At 41.1% G+C, this 18,034-nt stretch overlaps 1 protein-coding gene across 2 annotated transcripts; it reads left to right on the forward strand.

Annotated features, from left to right (window-relative positions):
- Positions 1–274: 274 nt before the first annotated feature.
- On the forward strand, positions 275–17,948 carry LOC146709561 (receptor tyrosine-protein kinase erbB-3-like). 2 transcript variants are annotated; one of them, XM_085456596.1, is made up of 29 exons: positions 275–648; positions 7,021–7,178; positions 7,541–7,727; positions 8,128–8,253; positions 9,291–9,356; positions 9,578–9,696; positions 9,809–9,950; positions 10,153–10,266; positions 10,360–10,483; positions 10,612–10,685; positions 10,814–10,904; positions 11,040–11,057; positions 11,961–12,172; positions 12,266–12,398; positions 12,881–12,974; positions 13,150–13,304; positions 13,384–13,437; positions 13,533–13,674; positions 13,756–13,869; positions 13,963–14,061; positions 14,294–14,479; positions 14,621–14,776; positions 14,962–15,037; positions 15,164–15,310; positions 15,662–15,759; positions 15,894–16,082; positions 16,269–16,337; positions 16,468–16,729; positions 16,893–17,948. In XM_085456596.1, exons 1-29 carry the CDS (start codon positions 561–563, stop codon positions 17,639–17,641), a joined length of 4,242 nt encoding a protein of 1,413 aa, XP_085312722.1. In that variant the 5' UTR covers positions 275–560; the 3' UTR covers positions 17,642–17,948. The 2 variants fall into 2 exon arrangements, with proteins under 2 accessions (XP_085312722.1, XP_085312723.1); XM_085456597.1 differs by lacking the exon at positions 11,040–11,057.
- The last annotated feature ends 86 nt before the right edge of the window (positions 17,949–18,034 follow it).

An 18,034-nucleotide genomic window follows, 5' to 3' on the forward strand; every position in this document is an offset into this window, starting at 1 on the left:
AGACAACAGAACTGTGGATCAATCGGCCTCACGTACAGAGAGGGAAACTGTTTTCTGAAGGCAACACGCGTTTTTAATACAGTTTCCAACTGGACATAGGAGCAAATGTGTGAACGCATTTTTCAAGTTGTTTTCGATGTTTCTACTGGCTTTCTTTTATGCTATTGTGTGTTGCGCGTGCTCCCGCCCACAAAAATCAGTGCTAGAGGAAAACAGCCGCTCCCGCTACTGATTGGCTCCGCGGTGCGCTCCAATCACCGCGATGTAGTGACTCTTCTCCACACAAACCCGAGCGGTCGACTAGTAAGGTTGTGACAAATGTAGCGAAAACACAAACAGGTTTTGTTTGGTTTTGTTTTTCTAACTGGATGTACTCCTGTTCGTGAAGACTAGAACAAGTTGAAGCAGAGGATTAAGAAAACGACAGCCGAGTAGTGGTCTAAATGGTCAGACTCGGAAGCAACGAGGGGATTTGGGAAGATTCAAGGACACATTTCTTCTCTATAAATACGATGGTGATGTTTATTTGATTCGACGCCAGCCTGGAGATTTGAATAAGAATGAAGGTCCTTGTGAAGAAGGTGCAGCAGGTGCTCTACGTCCTGCTGCCGTGTGTACTCCAGCTCTGCTGCGCTCAGACTCAAGGAGGTGGGTATAAACACCCGCACACACGTTTATTTTTATCATTAGCCTGGGAGAGGAACGATGAATACCCCCTCTCACTTCCACCTTAGTTAGAGGTAATCACCTGTCCTCACAGACCTCATATGCAGAACCTGTTCTGCATACTTGTTTGCTGTGAGTCACCTGCACCTCTCCCACGGCTCGATATGCTTTATCATGTTTGTGACAGAGTGGCCCAGCTTCTCTGCCTTACTGACAGCCAAATGTGCATTTCTTTAATAGTTCCGCAGTTGCAGTGGCTATTAAGTAAAATATCGCAAAATAAAAGTGCCCAAACTTTACATGGATGGCAACAGTTTGTGGTGTGAAGTAGAAAAAACACGAGTGCTGGTTTACTGCTTGCTCTTGGCATAGTTTAGCCTAATCTATAAGGGACATCACACTGAAACTGATCACATCTTAATGTGTGGGTTCATATAGGGCAACTAGTCATTATTTTCATTAGCGAATCATCTGTCAGGGTTTTTATTCCCCTCATCTGTTTAATAGTTTGATCATTTATATTCTAAAATTTCAACAGATGTTCTCTTCAAGAATAATTACACTTTTATTACCACATAATTAATCAATTGATCAGCTCTCAGAGTAACACATAAGCATTAAACGTCATATAGGTGTATGGGAAGTAAAGGTAGCATAGACTTAAAGTGCTCACATACATGAAACTTTTAGTTGTTTGCCGTGCTTGAGTGATAATAAAAAGAACTTTATTTGTGTGGCACTTTTCTAAACACAAAGTTTCAAAGTGCTTCAGAGTTTGAAATTATAGAAGCTGCACATTAAAGATGTACACGTTTCAACATATTCAACCACATATTCAACCACAGGGACACACAACATATAAACTTCCACCCACACAAAAAGACCTAAACCAGCGATGTCAGACTCAGTTTACGTCGCGGGTCACATACGGCCCACTTTGCTCTGAAGTGCACCCGATCAGTGAAACGACGTGATTAATGTGTAAAGAAAAAAGTTAAATGCACAGACTGACCTGCATTTATAAAATATAGTAAGTTTTGTAAATCTAGTGGACTCACTAATAGTTCAAAAACAGGAACTTTGGTGTAGCATAGACGGGCATGGAGGTAGGCAGTCTTAATTGATAGGAAAAGCCATAAAACTTGTGAAAACACAATTAAAAGATCAAAATCTGTGCACTCTCTTACATTTTCTAAAGCTGTCCAGTGGGCCAGATTTCAGTCTTCGCTAGGTCGATTCTGATCCCCGGACCTTATGTTTGACAGCCACAATGAAAACTATGGCCCCAGAATATTGGGGGAAACATTAAGGGAAAAATGGCTTATAAAAATTAGTTTTTTTTAGTAGAAGGCTGTTCCAGAGTTTGGGAGCTACAACCTCAATACATGATCACCTCTGATTGTAAAGTAAGAGCATGGTACAGTCAGGAGATCCTAATCAGATGATCTGAATGGTCTGCAGTGGTCTCTTTAGATCTGTTACAAATGCACTCTGTCACCACTAAGCATTCTGATATGTTTGAGTTTTGATTTGAGTCCTGAAGGAACGCTGTGAACTTTGACTTTGTGTTATTGCTTTTGCCAGCTTTTACAGGTGAATTTCCAGGTGTGTCTCTTTTCTTAGTGTCTGAAAAAAACAATGCTTGGCAGGTGCTGTTCCGTGACTTACTGTGTAGTCATCACCACTTCCCAAAAAAAAAACAACTCATGAAAGTGCGGGAAATGACTCTAAACCTCTTGAAGAGGACCACTAATGCACAGCTTCATTCCTTTTGACCTGGTTATTAAACACATGCCGTCATTAATATATTAAATAATAGAGAAACTAATCATAACACTGGCCTGTGGTTTGTTGGCTGCTTTCTTTGTGTCTTTTTTATATGAAACATCAAAGTCGCTTTCTACAATAAAGCAAATGAAATGCTGTTCACACACTCCTTTGAGCACAAAGCCTAAAAGACAGCGTTACATAAAGCACACTCTAAGTGAACTGTACTGCTGCAGCCAAGTTGTAGTACTTGCATTTTTGGATGCAGTTGTTTTCCCAAGAAGAAAAACAAGGAATTTTATACTCTGAATATCACAACCTTTGCAAAACAGTCTCTCAGGTGTATCAGAGAGGGGGTTTCCTTTAATATTAGGAGGGGAAAAAGTCTTTTAAAAAGAAAAACTAGAACCTTTTAAAAATTGCACTCATGCAGGTGTGACCTGACCAAATAGCTGATGTGTCGAAAAGCAAATATGCTGTTGCTCCTGTTGCCAGAGTGCGATGTTAAGCAACCCTCTGTCTTGGTGTGTTCAGCAATGCTTTGTGGAGCACGTAAAGAGTCTTCCAATTCATTTACACACAATCTGTGCCTAGTCAATACCTCGCGAGTTGCTCAGGAGCCTGTGTTTGCGTTCGCGTGCGCACGCGTGTGCACGCTCACTTCTGAGTTATGCAGCAATCTCTGTACGTCCTGTGCCAAGTTTCTGTTTACCTCATCGTCTCAGCTGCTTTTATTAGGCTTGTTTATCTCCTCCTCCCTCTATTCTTTTCTTTCGCTGTCTCTTTTCTTTTCAAATACTGAATCCTTGGTAACAGACAAATGAAAATAACAGCTAAACCCGATCCGTGCTGCGTTTTCATCGTGTGTTAGGTTACCTGTCAGGACAATGACAACACGCTGAAGTGAGTTCACAATTCGTGCATGCTCGTTAGTGATGGATTTAAGTAGGAAGGCTGACATACCTCAGTGTTTGTAAAGAGTTGGGGTGACAAACAAAAAGTGTCGGCTTTGGACAGAGAGAGGTTTGGGTGCACATCTTGATACAGTACGACACTTGTTTTGCACTCTTTCAAAATGGGGCCATTGTGTTCGTGTGTGTCAATGTGTGTGCATTGACTCTAAACCCTCCACTCCATTCTTTTTTTCTCTCTTCATCATCCATCTGCCAACACTGAAAGTCCTCCTTTGACAGAGGAAAAACCCACTCAGCTTGTTGAGATTTTCAGCTCCCACAGCTGCAACTTTGTGCACCTCCTGTATGACAGACACACTTTGTCACATACAGTCCTGCATGCGTACACACCGGTTTTTCCCTTTCTAGAGGGCTGTGCTTATGCATGCTCTATATAAGTTACTGGGTAGAAGGTTGTGGACTATGTGTAGAGGTGTTGGCAAGTATTTCCCAACAGGCAATTCAGACATTGTCAACCACTGATAGCACTGTGCACCTCACAGGGTAGGGCAGACAAAGAATTTGACCTGTGAGCTGTGCGTGAGCTTTCAATTATTTGGATTTTAATTAGCAAAAGTAAAGCAAAGCAAAATATGAAAAGGAAAGGCCTCAAGAGGAAATAAAAGTAGAACAGTTTTTTTTCACTTGTTGCAAAATATAGACTTATAGACTTTTGTTTGGCATTATCTTCACATGATAACCACAGAACTACAACTTTAATCCTAGACTAATGTGTGAAAACTTCCAACTTTCCCACACTTTCAAATCTGCTGTGTGACTGCTAAATTGTCAAGGCCAGTTAACCTCCACATTACTGGGATGACAGCAGATAATGGTGATGTAAACCTTCACAGATTTTATTTTTGTGAACTTCACTCTCACCCCCAATTTGAAACATAGGCTTCCTGTTAAAGTGTTTTGTCAGTCCAAGCCGAGTAAACCCTGATCACATAATCAGGGCTATTCTCCAAGACTTAACAAAGCTCCTCATGAGCCCAAGAGAACATTTTACAACTGTTTGCACAAGCTAAGTGTGACTGCACGATGAGCAATCACATCTTTATGTCTAATATCTGCAGAGTTTCATGTCACTTCACCATTATGTGTTTAAGCTGAGCACGAGATGCTGCTTCTGCTGTCATCCTAGAACGGCGGTGAACTGTCCTGGACAGTTTGCAGGTGTTATGAGTAAGACATCATTTTCTGGAAAGCGGGATAAACAAATACTCGTCGTTTCTGTTATATTGCACTGGTGACAGGAGCTTCTGAGCAGGATATCTAAAAATAACTGTTAAAAGCAAACGCACACATGATGGCTAAACATCATGCAGCGTATTTTTCTGATTTGAGTCGTTTCATATTTTTAGTACAGAGCTAGGGTTTTTTTTGAAGATGGTGTTCTCAAAAACACAGTAAAGTAATCCTTATCGGGACTTTATGACATGCTTTTTGCAACATTGTATCACACAAGTACACACGCACACACACACTTTGACCTGCGCAGCGTTCCTTTGCTGTGAGGTTAATAATCATTAGTCTTTTTATGCCCTTGTTGATCCTGTTGTTCTGCTTTTACTGTAAATTTGTTTCAGTACAAAGTAATCCTGGGATAGTCGTCCACATGCTGATAGTTAATTTGGCATAAACTGTAAGTAAATGTATCCTACAAAGACTTTCAAGCTTGCCCCGGGATCACAAAGGCTGCTTTTTTTTCATCCTAAAAATAACAGGTGTCTGACTTTATTAAGTATCACTTAATCCAAGAGGCAAAAATCCTCTCTCTTGATCTAAAATGGCTTAACTGGCAGGAAATGCATGTGATTGATACATTGAGACCATGAGCATGTGGGCATTCCTTTTAAAGTTTTTTTTAATGAGATTTTACATCATTGTTGTAGCGCAATTTCTCATCTTTCAACCACACAAGATGTAGTGAAGGTAATAGGGAGTGCTGTTAGTTATTAAAGCTGGGCTTACAGGTCATCCCAAAGGTGTTGGATCAGGTTGTAGGAAAGCAAACCAAGTTACTGGAAGCACTCTGTTGTTTAAAAGATAATTGTATGATCTAACTGTAAGTTGGATGTGCATAAAGCTGACATATCATACATAAGCATATTTCTGTGCAAAGTATTGCTTTTCTATGAGTTTCACATCAGTAGCCACACTCTGTTCACCGTCCGTGTTCCCGTTCTTCCATTTTCTCTCAGCAGCTTCTCTCCCGTCTAACATTTGAATAGCAAAGCAGCCTTCGAGTGATGCTGAATGGCTAAAGTCCCACAGACCATAAACAAGGCTTTGTATTTTTATTGGAAAGAAGGGCATGCTCTGCACAATCCTTAGCTCGTTTCAAACTGTTACAGTACATTTATTCATATTGAGCACACCAAACACAGTGGTGTGTAGTAAGTGGCATAAAGCACACTTTGTAAGGAATTATGCTGTTGACTCATTAATGATTCATTAGAACCTCTGTGGGATTATTTGTGTTGTGATATAATTGCTCAATCACCAGTGATGTTTAGCAGTTTTACCCACTTTATCTCAACTGAGTAAATAATGTACTCAGGACAATAATATATTCACACGGTGAATGAAATGTAGAGTACTGCTCCTGAGTTTGGGATCACTTAGAATGCTTATTGGGGTTTTGTTTTGTTTTTCTTAAACACAGACACATTTGTTTATATTTATATATATTGTAAGGCATGAAATTAACCCGAAATGTTGAAAAATACAAAGAGTATAATTTCAATCATATATAATTTCTCATGAGTCTTATTAGAAGATCCAACAACCACTGCTTTGTGTTAACTAATTAAAGTTTATCCTGTTAAAAGTAAGCATACATTTGACGTGTTTTATAAATTAAACATGGATGGATGGCCTCTGCGGGTTTGTTTATAGTTTAAAAACAGGTCTGAAACTTCTTTAAAATCAAGTCAGAAAAAATGTGGACAGATGCATAGATATAGATATAAAAAAAAGTTCCCACCAAGTAGCTGTGTGGTGTCTGTTTGTCAAACTAAAGACTTCCACTTTCTTTTCTGATAGGAGCCAGTTTGGTCTATCTGAAGGTAGTGGCACGCAGCGCCGGCACTACGGTTTCATAAGTCAGTTTTTTGGGCTTATTTTAAGACTGTAACCAGTGTTGAGGTCATTACCCAAAAAAAGTAATGTATCGAACAATTTCACCTGAAACTCATTGACACATACACACACCAGTTAGCTATGTAAACCTATAGGCTAGAGTCAAACACACCAACACAGTGAGGAGACAGCCCAAAGCCACCCCAGAGTGATCTCCACAGCCACACAAACAGCCACATTTCTAAATATGTTTCTTTAATTGACAGAACATCTCTCTGCTGTGCTAACGTGAATGGAAAGTATTTATTTTTAGCTCATTAATTAAACTGTTAAAACTGAACATGATAAACTAGGTAACGCAGTGTGCTGGAGGTTGTGGGAAATGGCTCGCTGTATACTGACGTGGATAGCCTTTTAAAAATCAGATGATTAATGAATCATTACAGCGTTTACTGTCATTCCCAACTCTTCTGGTTATTTGAAATGAGGACACATGCTTTTCTGAAAAAACTTTTTTTTTAAATCTAAGAACCTTTGCTTTTCACAGTGACCGTTTGTGACGGCACCAAGAACTTTCTGAGCACGACTGGGAATTCAGAGATCCAGTACAACTTGATGAAGACGAGGTACAATAACTGCGACATTGTGATGGGCAACCTCGAGATCACCATGATGGACCACACCAGAGACTTCAGCTTTCTGGAGGTGAGGTTGCAAACATTACAAACAACAAACCAAGAGAGAGTTTGACTACCGCTTTCACTGCAAATTGTGTCACTGACAAGATGAGTAAGTATGTGAATCAACCATTTTCATTTGCCCAGGAGAACACAGAGGGTCAACACTTGTTCTGTTTGATCGCTCTCTGTAATGGATTTTGTCTCAAATCCAGAATGAGCTCATTTATGCCCCCACTCCTTTTGTGCTAGTCATGCCACTGAAGTCAGTGACTAACTCAGTAAGCAAACACGCCCCTGCTGATTTGTGACCCTGATAACAATTTGATTGAGCAGAAGAATTGACAAACTGCATTTTTCTCTTCCTTGTTCTTTTCTTTTGCCTTGCAGTCTATCAAGGAGGTGACAGGGTACATCCTTTTTGCTATCAATGAGTTCAGCCGCCTCCCACTGCACCACCTGCGCATCATCAGAGGCAGCACACTGTATGAGGACCAGTATGCCTTGGCTGTCATGGTCAACTATCAGAGGGATGGGGAGCATGGCCTTCAAGAACTGGGCCTGACTCACCTCACAGGTACACAGAGAGTCACTCATTTGATGTATAGAGTGTGTTTAACATGTGGGAGGCTGGATTGGAGCAGATAAGAGGTCAAGTTGGATGTGGCACTCTTACTGTTGGAGCTCCCACACCTACACAGTTCAGCCACACCTTTAGAATACCGGTTGTTGAAACGCAGCAGTGTGTGTGTTTGTGCCCGTGTGTGTGCTTGTGTGTGTAGGAGTGATATGAAGTCCCTGGAATGTACCATGTGCTCAACCGCTCAACTGCCAGTGTAACATGAGCTCCAGCACATGATACGTTTGCTGTGTAGTAAACAGAGAATGGCAGAGTTTGTTAGGATGAGTCACAGGCCTGTTCGGGCTTGCTTTCCTAATTGTACTGCCCCATTTACACCTATGTGTACCTTCTACAGAGATCCTCAGGGGAGGAGTGAAGATCATCCGGAATAAGTATCTGAGCTACGCCCCGCAGGTGAACTGGCTGGACATAGTGAAGGATGGAACAGCCCAAATTGTGATAGAGGACAATGGGCCTGAAAGTGAGTGCACTGGGTTGTAACTACACACATAAATATGAGCACCAGGTATGTTTAAGGATCGGTTCAGATTTCCGTTTCACTATAAAACAGTTCAACAGAAATTCAGCAAAGGTAAACATGGAACTTTAAACTGAAAGAGGTAGCTGTTTTTCCAGTCTTTTCAGTGCTTACTTCCCTTTCTGTGTTACTGCCTCTCGGCCAAATCTCAGTGAAAGGAGGAGAAATCACTGTTGAGGAAAATTGGAGCAAAAAACATAGGTAACTTAAAAAGATCCACTCTTTGGAGTGCATATAATAGATGGATGTAGTCACCACGACTTCATCCGCTGGTTTGTGAAAGCATTAGACAGTCTGCGTCTTGTTTTTAGGAGCCAGAAGTGAATCCGTTTTAGCCGACAGGTTGGAATCTTAAGCTAATACTAGCAAGCTTAATGTTAATGTGCATCCATAGACTGATGCATTGCATTACACAGACACAAATACCTGCTAATTGTACTAACATACAAATAAAATAGTAGAATTTCACTCCACAAAATGATGCAATTAACCACACAGAAAACACCCAAAAACCTCCTTAAAAGGTGCAAACACGACAAACATGGTAAAGTGGACCATCTGAGGTGACACCTAGCAGACACGTGGTGGTCTAGCAGCCCCTGGTCTCAAACTTCAAAGCCTTAAAACAATTTAAACATGTGAGTCATTAAAAAAAATAAGCACAGAAGGTCAAATGAGTTCTAAAGACAGAAACCATTTTTTGTTTAAGTCTGTAAACATGTTTACACTGGCGAAACGTCTTATTGGGGTTAACTCGCACTTGGATTCACCCTCAACTGGCCATTAGAGGAACTGCAGGCTTCATTTTTCAGCGCTGCAAGTTGCATCTTGTAACTTGTAGAGGTTTCATTTTTTTCTTCTGCTGAACTTTGGATTTAAAACAAAAAACAAAATCTGAACTTTTCCTTTAATTTAAGACTTTTGTTCTGGTTTTGTATTAAAATGCGGAAACTAATGAGAGTTTTTTTTTTTAATCTCAGAGCCTTGTCACAAAGCCTGTGGAGACGTGCCATGCTGGGGTCCAGGAAATGACACATGCCAGATCTGTGAGTCATATCAAGCACCTTTATCTTTAATGTCTTGATTTTCCACGCACTGGTTACCTTGTGAGATGTCTCACACATGAATCATGGCTGCTGCCAGAGTTGTTCATTTACATTGCACATTGTTAATAATATACGTAACTTCAAAGTTAAAAGTTTAATATGCATCTACGGTACAGTTTTAGTTTCACGCCAGGTTTTTACAAGCGTCGACTCTCTTACAGTGACAAAGACCGTGTGCGCCCCTCAGTGTAGTGGCCGCTGCTTTGGTAGAAACCCGAGCGAGTGCTGCCACGTTGAGTGTGCTGGAGGTTGCACTGGGCCCAAGGATACAGACTGCTTTGTGAGTCCAAGTCTTCCACAGGCTTTAATGATAAGATATTTTCACATGTTGCAGTACAGAAAACGCAGATGTAAAAATAAAACGTTCCTCTGTTATAAATTGCATTTTGCAGGCCTGCAGGAACTTCAACAACTCGGGCTCCTGCGTGCCTCAGTGCCCACAAACTGTGATCTACAACAGGCTTACATATAGAATGGAGCCCAACCCCAATGCCAAGTACCAGTACGGCTCTATTTGTGTGACCCAATGCCCCAGTGAGTCCCACACATGACAATATTCACATAAACTCAGAATTTATACATAGTTTCTTCCTGTAAGATTGCTGTTTTTACATATTTTTAATCATTGTTATGACTGCGCTGTTCAGCTTTCTTCACAGTGTTTACTGAAGGCGTAACGCAGTCACTGACGATCATTTATGCATTTATTCTCATGCGTTTTCTGTTTTTTTAATAGAAATCTTTGTGGTGGATGGCAGTTCATGTGTGAGCAACTGCCCATCTAATAAAATGGAAGTGGAGAAAAATGGTGTGAAAACATGTGAGCCCTGCAAAGGCCTCTGCCCTAAAGGTATTTCATGCAGATCGAACTCAAGCTCTCTCTACAGATACCTTACAGCTTTGCTGTTATTAACTGTTTCCTTCTCATCTTTTTTTTTCCCAGTTTGCCATGGCACAAGCTGGACTGATTCAAACAGCGAAACGGTCGATGCTCGCAACATAGAAAGTTTCATAAACTGCACTAAGATCCAGGGAAGTCTTAACTTCCTGGTGACGGGAATAGAAGGGTAAAAAAAACTTTCTTTCATAAAACGCAGCAAAGATTAAAAAAAAAAATTCTCTAGATCAACCTGCACTTTTTTGACGTTTTTGCAACATGCTTTTCCTTTTACTTACTTATTTCATTTTTGCTCAGTGATGACTACAACAAGGTACCACCCCTTGATCCAGAAAAACTGAAAATCTTCAACACGGTGGAGGAGATTACAGGTGTGTGTATGTTGTGGGGTTGTGCTTTTTTTTTAGACTGTCACTTAGACTGCTTTTATCTTTTTATGTTATTTAATGCCATTTGCAGTCTGGTTGAGGCTTCTGAAAAACAATCTCTCTGTTTTCAGACTTCCTCAACATCCAGTCGTGGCCTGCAAGCATGTCTGACCTGTCAGTCTTCTCCAACCTCCAAACAATTCAGGGAAGAAAACTTTACAAGTGAGAAACAGTTGTTTTGTTTTTGTCTTTTCTGCATTGTTATGCAGACAGAGTATTTGCTGGAATATAAAAGTAATTTTGTTTTTATTTTCTTTGTTATTTCTAATTTTTATCCTATCTTGTTATCCTGTTTAGAGGAGTGATTAGTAAAAGGTACAGTAAAGTTTTCACATGCTCACATCTCTCTATCTCCTCTTAGAGCCTACAAATGTTCTGTCCGAATCCGTGGTGTTGGTATTTTTCAGTATGATTTTTTTCAGGGGTAATTCAGCACTGGGATTGTTTGGTTAAGCTGGCCGTGGGCACAACTTTTTAAAGCTGGGAGAGGCAGCATGTTTTTGACATCAATTTGACAAAGAAAAAGCTCTTTTCAGGCTGGTCTCAAGCTTCAGTAAATGAGAGGAAAGCAAGATGGGGTACATCAGAGTACTTTTACCTAGGTTTAAATCCCGTCTGAAACCAAAAGCACTAAAGCATTAAAAACAAACCGCCTTCTCAGCTTTAATGAGTTCACATATAACTAAAGAATTTACCAAAGTAGATTCTACAAAATTGATACCGCAGTATCAGTTTTGTTGTAGTATTTCCATACTACATACTACATGATGCATGAAAATACTGAAGATTAAACATGAATATGTTTGTTGGCTGTTTGTCTTTTTAAGTACACGGGTTATGCAATTTGAAAAACATGACATTCAGACACCGAATCACTGAATTCATATTGTGTCTAAAAGGTATCAAAATGAATAGATGGTGACAAACTTCTCAAAGAAAACACACTGTGAAAGATTATATTACATCATTAAATGTGATCAGTAAGAACAACAAGAAACACAAAGTGCCACACTGCTAGATTTTGTGCAAATACAGCTAAAGTGCATTAATTGTGTTTGTAAACCTTAAAAAATAATGTCTGACATCATGTTCTTGAAAACTGCTAAACCTAAAAGAAATATGGCTTTCAATATTCACTTTGATTTTGTGGTATTTTAAACAAAATTGGAACATTTTCATCCACTTTCTGACCTTTATTTACCTCCTGCTGTTCTACAGGAGCTATGCACTCATGGTGGTTAAGATCAATTCTCTGACCTCGCTGGGGTTGCGCTCGCTGCAAAACATAAATGATGGTGCCGTGTACATTAAAGGAAACAAGAATCTCTGCTATCATGATACTGTCAACTGGACACGGCTTTTAGGCTCCCGTCCACAGAAACGTTCAAAGCTCTTAGACGTCACCGACAACCAAAAGAAGGATGAATGTGGTGAGTGGGGACGGACCATTTAAAACTTGCAAGACGTGATTGTGAACAATGGCTCTGCTCATAACATCGTTTCTGTTTTGGTTGCGTCCTTAGTTAAAGAGAAGCATGTGTGTCACCCGCTGTGCTCCTCTGATGGCTGCTGGGGTCCGGGCCCAGACCAGTGTGTCAGCTGTAAGAAATACAGCAGGGGAGGAACCTGTGTACCAGACTGCATGTTCTTAACTGGGTCAGTATTCACAAAATGACGTATAAAGCGATTATTAATATAAAGCTTTAACGGTGTAACATGTATGCAGGTTGTTAGAGAGTGAATGACAAGAAGGAGTGGTATTAAAGAAACAAGCAGTGATTTAGAGAATTGATATTTTCTGATAGTTTTAAACAGAATTTACATTTTAAAGCACAAATACTCACACCCTGTTTGAAGTGCCACATTGCTGGATTATGTGCAAATACAGATAAAGTACATGCTTAATCGTATCCACCGTGCTCTCTGTGTACAAATCAACAGGGGAGACAAATCGAATGACTGATTCAAATGCATTGCTGCCCACTTCTAGTGTGTTATAAGTGAAGACTAAGAGTGATTACTGTGTATAGGTCTATACATTGTTAAGGAAAATCCTGAGCATTGGCCCTAAGATGTGACTAATGTCTGCTGTAAGTCTTTGAACTTGAATAGAAACTGGGTTTATGCCTCGATTGCAGGAAGCAGAGGGAGTTTGCTACTAAGTCAGGGGAGTGTCTGCCCTGTCACCCTGAGTGTAAGGTCCAGGAGGGGAAGGAGACGTGCACAGGCCCGGTATGTTTGACTTAAAACTTCTAGAAGGAAAAAAAAAGAAAAGAAAAGAACTGGCATAAGGCTTCTGCTGCCACCTAGCGGCCTTACAAAAATGGCTGTCCACCATAATGCCACTCGCCTTCAACTCTTGCAAAAACCTTTCTGCTTTTATTCACCCTTTTTTTTTTGTCTGCAGGGAGCAAATAAATGTCTAGCTTGTGCCAGCCTGAAAGATGGCCCACACTGTGTCTCCATGTGTCCTGAGGGTGTTATGGGGCAGGAGGGAACCATCTTTAAATATCCAGACAAGGAGGGCAACTGTAAACCTTGCCACAACAACTGTACCCAGAGGTAAGTACAAGTGGAATGATGTAGTTAGACACACACAATTTTCTTCTTTAAACTGATCCCCTGTGTTTATTGTTTTTAGGTGCACCGGTCCAGGAATCGGGGACTGTACAATATCATCTAGGTACATTTCAGGGTAAGTTCTCCTCTCATTCTGATATATGCTGTATGTAATTTTGACATTCAAGTATTAAGAGCTGACACTGTGCCCCTTTTCTCCTCTGCCTTTAGGCAAATGACCACGGCTATCGTACTGGGAGTGATTGCCCTCATCTTTGCTTCCTTCTCCATTTTCGTGCTAAGTATTCTCTACCGCCGAAGTCTCGCTATTCGTCGCAAGCGCGCCATGAGAAGATACATGATGAATAGCGAAGTCAGTATCTGTATTCGAGTGTTACTGTGCCGCTGTGCTTGTTTTGGGTTTGTCATAATTCATGCCCCTGTGTGCCTGCAGAGTTTTGAGCCCCTGGAAGATAAAGGGACAAAATATGAAGCTCGGACCCTTAAACCTACAGAGCTGCGTAAGATCAGGCTCCTGGGTAATGGAGTGTTTGGATCAGTCCATAAGGTACTTGAAAAGACAGACTCCTATAAAATGCTCCTCTTGTGCATTTTACTTTCTATTTAACAAATTATGAATCTGTCTCTCTGCACCTCACAGGGTGTTTGGATTCCTGAAGGCGACACAGTGAAGCTTCCTGTGGCCATTAAGACGATTGATGACCGCAGTGGTCGTCGGAAATTCTCTGGAGTGACCGATGTAAGAAACATAACAAAAAGAAGAAATGTGCTAAAGAGATATATTTTCAGAACCAATCACTCACTGCCTATGCAGAACCACATGCCAGGCTTCTAGGCGATGAGCATTTGACACTGAAAGTATGGATTATACAGATTTTTTTGTTGTGGAGCACCTCCTTTAATACCATAAATCTTGGTGATTGTTGACACTAAATTAAATCACTAATGATCTACTTATTCGGTTGCTACAGCACATGAGGACGATGGCAAGTCTGAACCACATTAACGTTGTCAGGACCCTGGGTATCTGTCCCGGTGACAGCCTGCAACTTGTTATCCCGCTCAACAGGCAAGGCTCGCTGCTGGCACATGTAAAGAAAAATAAGGGCAAGCTCAGCCCACAGAGGCTGCTCAACTGGTGTGTTCAAATTGCAAAGGTATGGAAGATGCTTAATATTTTTTGTTTGATGTCAAACTTTTATTTATATATATATATATATATATATATATATATATATATACACAGTTTGGTTTATTCCTCCAAGTACTTCACCACCATTGTTGCTCTCTCCTGTCAGGGTATGAATTACCTGGAAGAGAACAGGATGGTTCACAGGAATCTGGCTGCCAGAAATGTACTCCTGAATGATAATTTCACTGCCCAGGTTTCAGACTATGGCATTGCAGACCTGCTCTACTCTGATGACAAGAAGTACTATTGCAACGAGCCCAAGGTCTGTTTTCTTTTTTGTTTTTGTTTCTTAGCAGAAAACGTGACATCTGGTCACACTTCTTTAAACAGTGTTAAATACCTTGCGCACCTTAAAACATTATGCTGTTTTCTTTCAAAGACTTGACTGCTTGTTCTGCTGTTTTTACTCAAGTAACCAAGAGAGAACTTTTCTGTTCACAATCTTAGACACCAATCAGGTGGATGGCCCTGGAGAGCATCTTGTTCCGCAGATACACTCATCAGAGCGATGTTTGGAGTTATGGTGAGTTTTAAAGCGCTTTACCAGCGCCAGATTGTTTCATACTCACGTATTAAAGTACGCAAATTTCGGAGTCAGTATAGGAGAAGTGTAAATGCAGGCCACACTAAATTCTTCACCCTGCTTTAGGTGTGACAATATGGGAAATGATGTCTTATGGAGCAGAGCCGTATTCAACGATGCGACCACAGGAGGTTCCCGATCTGCTGGAAAAGGGCGAGCGTTTGCCCCAGCCTCAAATTTGCACCATAGATGTCTATATGGTCATGGTTAAGTGTGAGTACCTCACTAGTATTTCTCATTTTCATGTGCAGCCAGTAGTGCAAATACCAGTGGCGTGGACTGAGGGATTGCAAAAAAAATATGCTGGACTGAAATGTCTGTGTGCCATTAAGTTTAGTATAAATTCATGGAGCTCAGAAGATGATTTGGTTCATAAACCTCTGATTTTTTATCTGCCACGTCCATTAGGCGTGACATATGAATAAAATGTTAAAACTAATTTGCACATTTTAACCTGACAGACATTAAAATAAATATGAAATTGACTGAAAGCCGCCGAGTATTAAGTAGGCTGTCAATTCTTCATTTTGTAATTGGTTCCGATGCCCTTTCATGACTCTCCAGGTTGGATGATTGATGAGAATGTCCGTCCAACATTCAAGGAGCTGGCGAGTGAATTTACCAGAATGGCCAGAGACCCACCTCGCTACTTGGTGATCAAAGTAAGACAGTTTCATCACAGTACAGTAAAGTGGCGCTTCAGTTAAAGCTATGTGTAGTTTGCTATGTGATATATATATATATATATATATATATATATATATATATATATATATGATTTGCCTTGTTTGGCCAGGAGGACTGTAGCCAACAGGACTCATCCCCAGATGAACCCATCCAACGAAGTGCAGACCTGGATGACTTGGATGATGTAGATGTCAACCTTGAGGACCCGTTGGCAGATGAGAAAGAAGATGACTTGTCTCCAGCCAACTACTACATGGCAAAAAGTCTCAATCGTTACTCTAGGATGGACACTCCCAAAGTAGGGCATACCACTTTCCTCTTAACTTAGTGTCAACTTTAGAAATCATATTCCTGGGCAAGATACTGAATCTCAAAATTTCCCCAATGCACGATTTTTTTTTCTTCAAGTGTTTAATGAATGTGCATGTGTGTGTGTGTATGTGTGTGTGATATCATCCATTTACTGTCTCTTTTCTTATAACAGGTGATTCTTAATTCATCCAGCGGAACTGGATACCTGCCCATGACCTCAGGTGTTGACAACCATACACAGGTAGATAAAAGAGACTTTTGTTTTGTTAAACCAATTCGTAGTGTTTATACACATGACCAGAACGAGTCCACTGAAGATTTCTGCTGTTACCAGTTTGCCAATAGAGTTCTGATTGTGTTTTGTTGGGTAGGCGATGTGGCAGTCACGCTCTCGGCTAAATTCTGCCCGTACTGTGTCCGAGAGCTCGGAAGGCTGCGGCACTGGAATGGAGATGGAGATGGGTGAGGACTTCCCCTTAGCAGGGAGCCTGAAAAGAAGACGTCATCGTGAGGACAGCGCTTATGTGTCGCAGAGAGACAGCATGTCCGGCGGGCCACCTGAGACTCCCTCACCAGAGATGGAAGAAGAAGATCAAAACGGATATGTGCTTCCTGGAGGGAGCCCGGAGAGAGGTGATACCATAATTGTTAATTTACAACACACTAACAGTTACCACTTGGAAATGAGCAGCAGCCCTAGAAGATTAGCTGTACTAAGCCAGCTGTTTAAAATACTTTGTCTTTATAGCCCCAGTTTAGCTAGTCTTTGTTTTTTACTGTTATCTGTTTCTTTCAGATACGTTGCTTTTCTCATCGCGAGCTGCTCCTGGGAGGATGGGAAAGTCTCGTTCATCAGAGCTCCTGGACGACCCAGATGATGAAGAATACGAGTACATGAACAAGCAGGTGTGTTTAACACCTGTATCACTCAGGCAAGGCAGCCAGTGGCTGAAGCCGAACAAGAAGCGAACCTCTTCAATGTCATCACACGTGACAGCGTCCTCATGTGACACCGGTGTGTCGGTGGAGGTCAGGGGAAGCTACACCAGGAGCAAGGACAACTCTGACTCCGAGCAGCAGGGTTCCAGTGAAGTTGAGTATGAATACATGGACATCAGAGGCGGTGAAAAGCTGGAAGGTCCGCCAGTACGTGACCCTCCTCCTCCTCCAGCTCCTGTGAGGATGAGCAGCAAGGTGGAAGAGGAGGAGGATGAATACGTGGAGGACGGTAACTATCATTACACAAACAGGCAGCCAAAGCTACGACAGGCTCTTCAAGACAAGAAAGAGCTGAATGTAGAGGGGACAGAGGCAGATGAATACGAGGATATGGACTGCTTTTCTGCCCCACCACCTGGCGGAGATGGTGTGGTGTATCAAAACTTACAGAGGGAGGAAAATGGGGCAGCGGGGCGCAGAGAGCAACACCAGTCTATGCGGGCCGGAGTCAGGGTTACGGAGCCTGCTGTCGGTGACAGATCTTTCGACAACCCAGGATACTGGCACAGCAGGATGTTTCTTAAGCCCAGTGCTGTGCCAACATGAAGAACATTTTAAATCTCATGGACTTCCCTCTCAAACACAGTCATGAAGGATCTGAAATGAGAAAAGCAACCAAAAGCCACGTTAAAGATGTAGCATGTAACAAAATGTACAAACCCCCCCAAACAACACGTGACTATTTTGCAGCTTTGTCCTTTGTTATACATCAAAATTGTTTTTATTATGTGATACAAGCTATATTTTTGTGTTTACATTGTAAATAAAGAGATTTCAGGTAAGAAATTGTGACAATATCATTTGAAGAATCATTTAAAGATGTTTACTCAATAAAAATATTTTGAATACTTGGTATGGAACTGCAACATTTTTATTTTAAATGAGCTGGTGAACTGTATAATGATGCAAAGTGTGCAACCTGTCAAAGGGCGCACATCT

This window comes from Copadichromis virginalis, linkage group LG5 (genome assembly GCF_057382275.1).
Source record: "Copadichromis virginalis isolate Kocher_CV1m ecotype Utaka linkage group LG5, C_Virginalis_male_GT1.1, whole genome shotgun sequence".
Lineage (NCBI taxonomy): Eukaryota > Metazoa > Chordata > Actinopteri > Cichliformes > Cichlidae > Copadichromis > Copadichromis virginalis.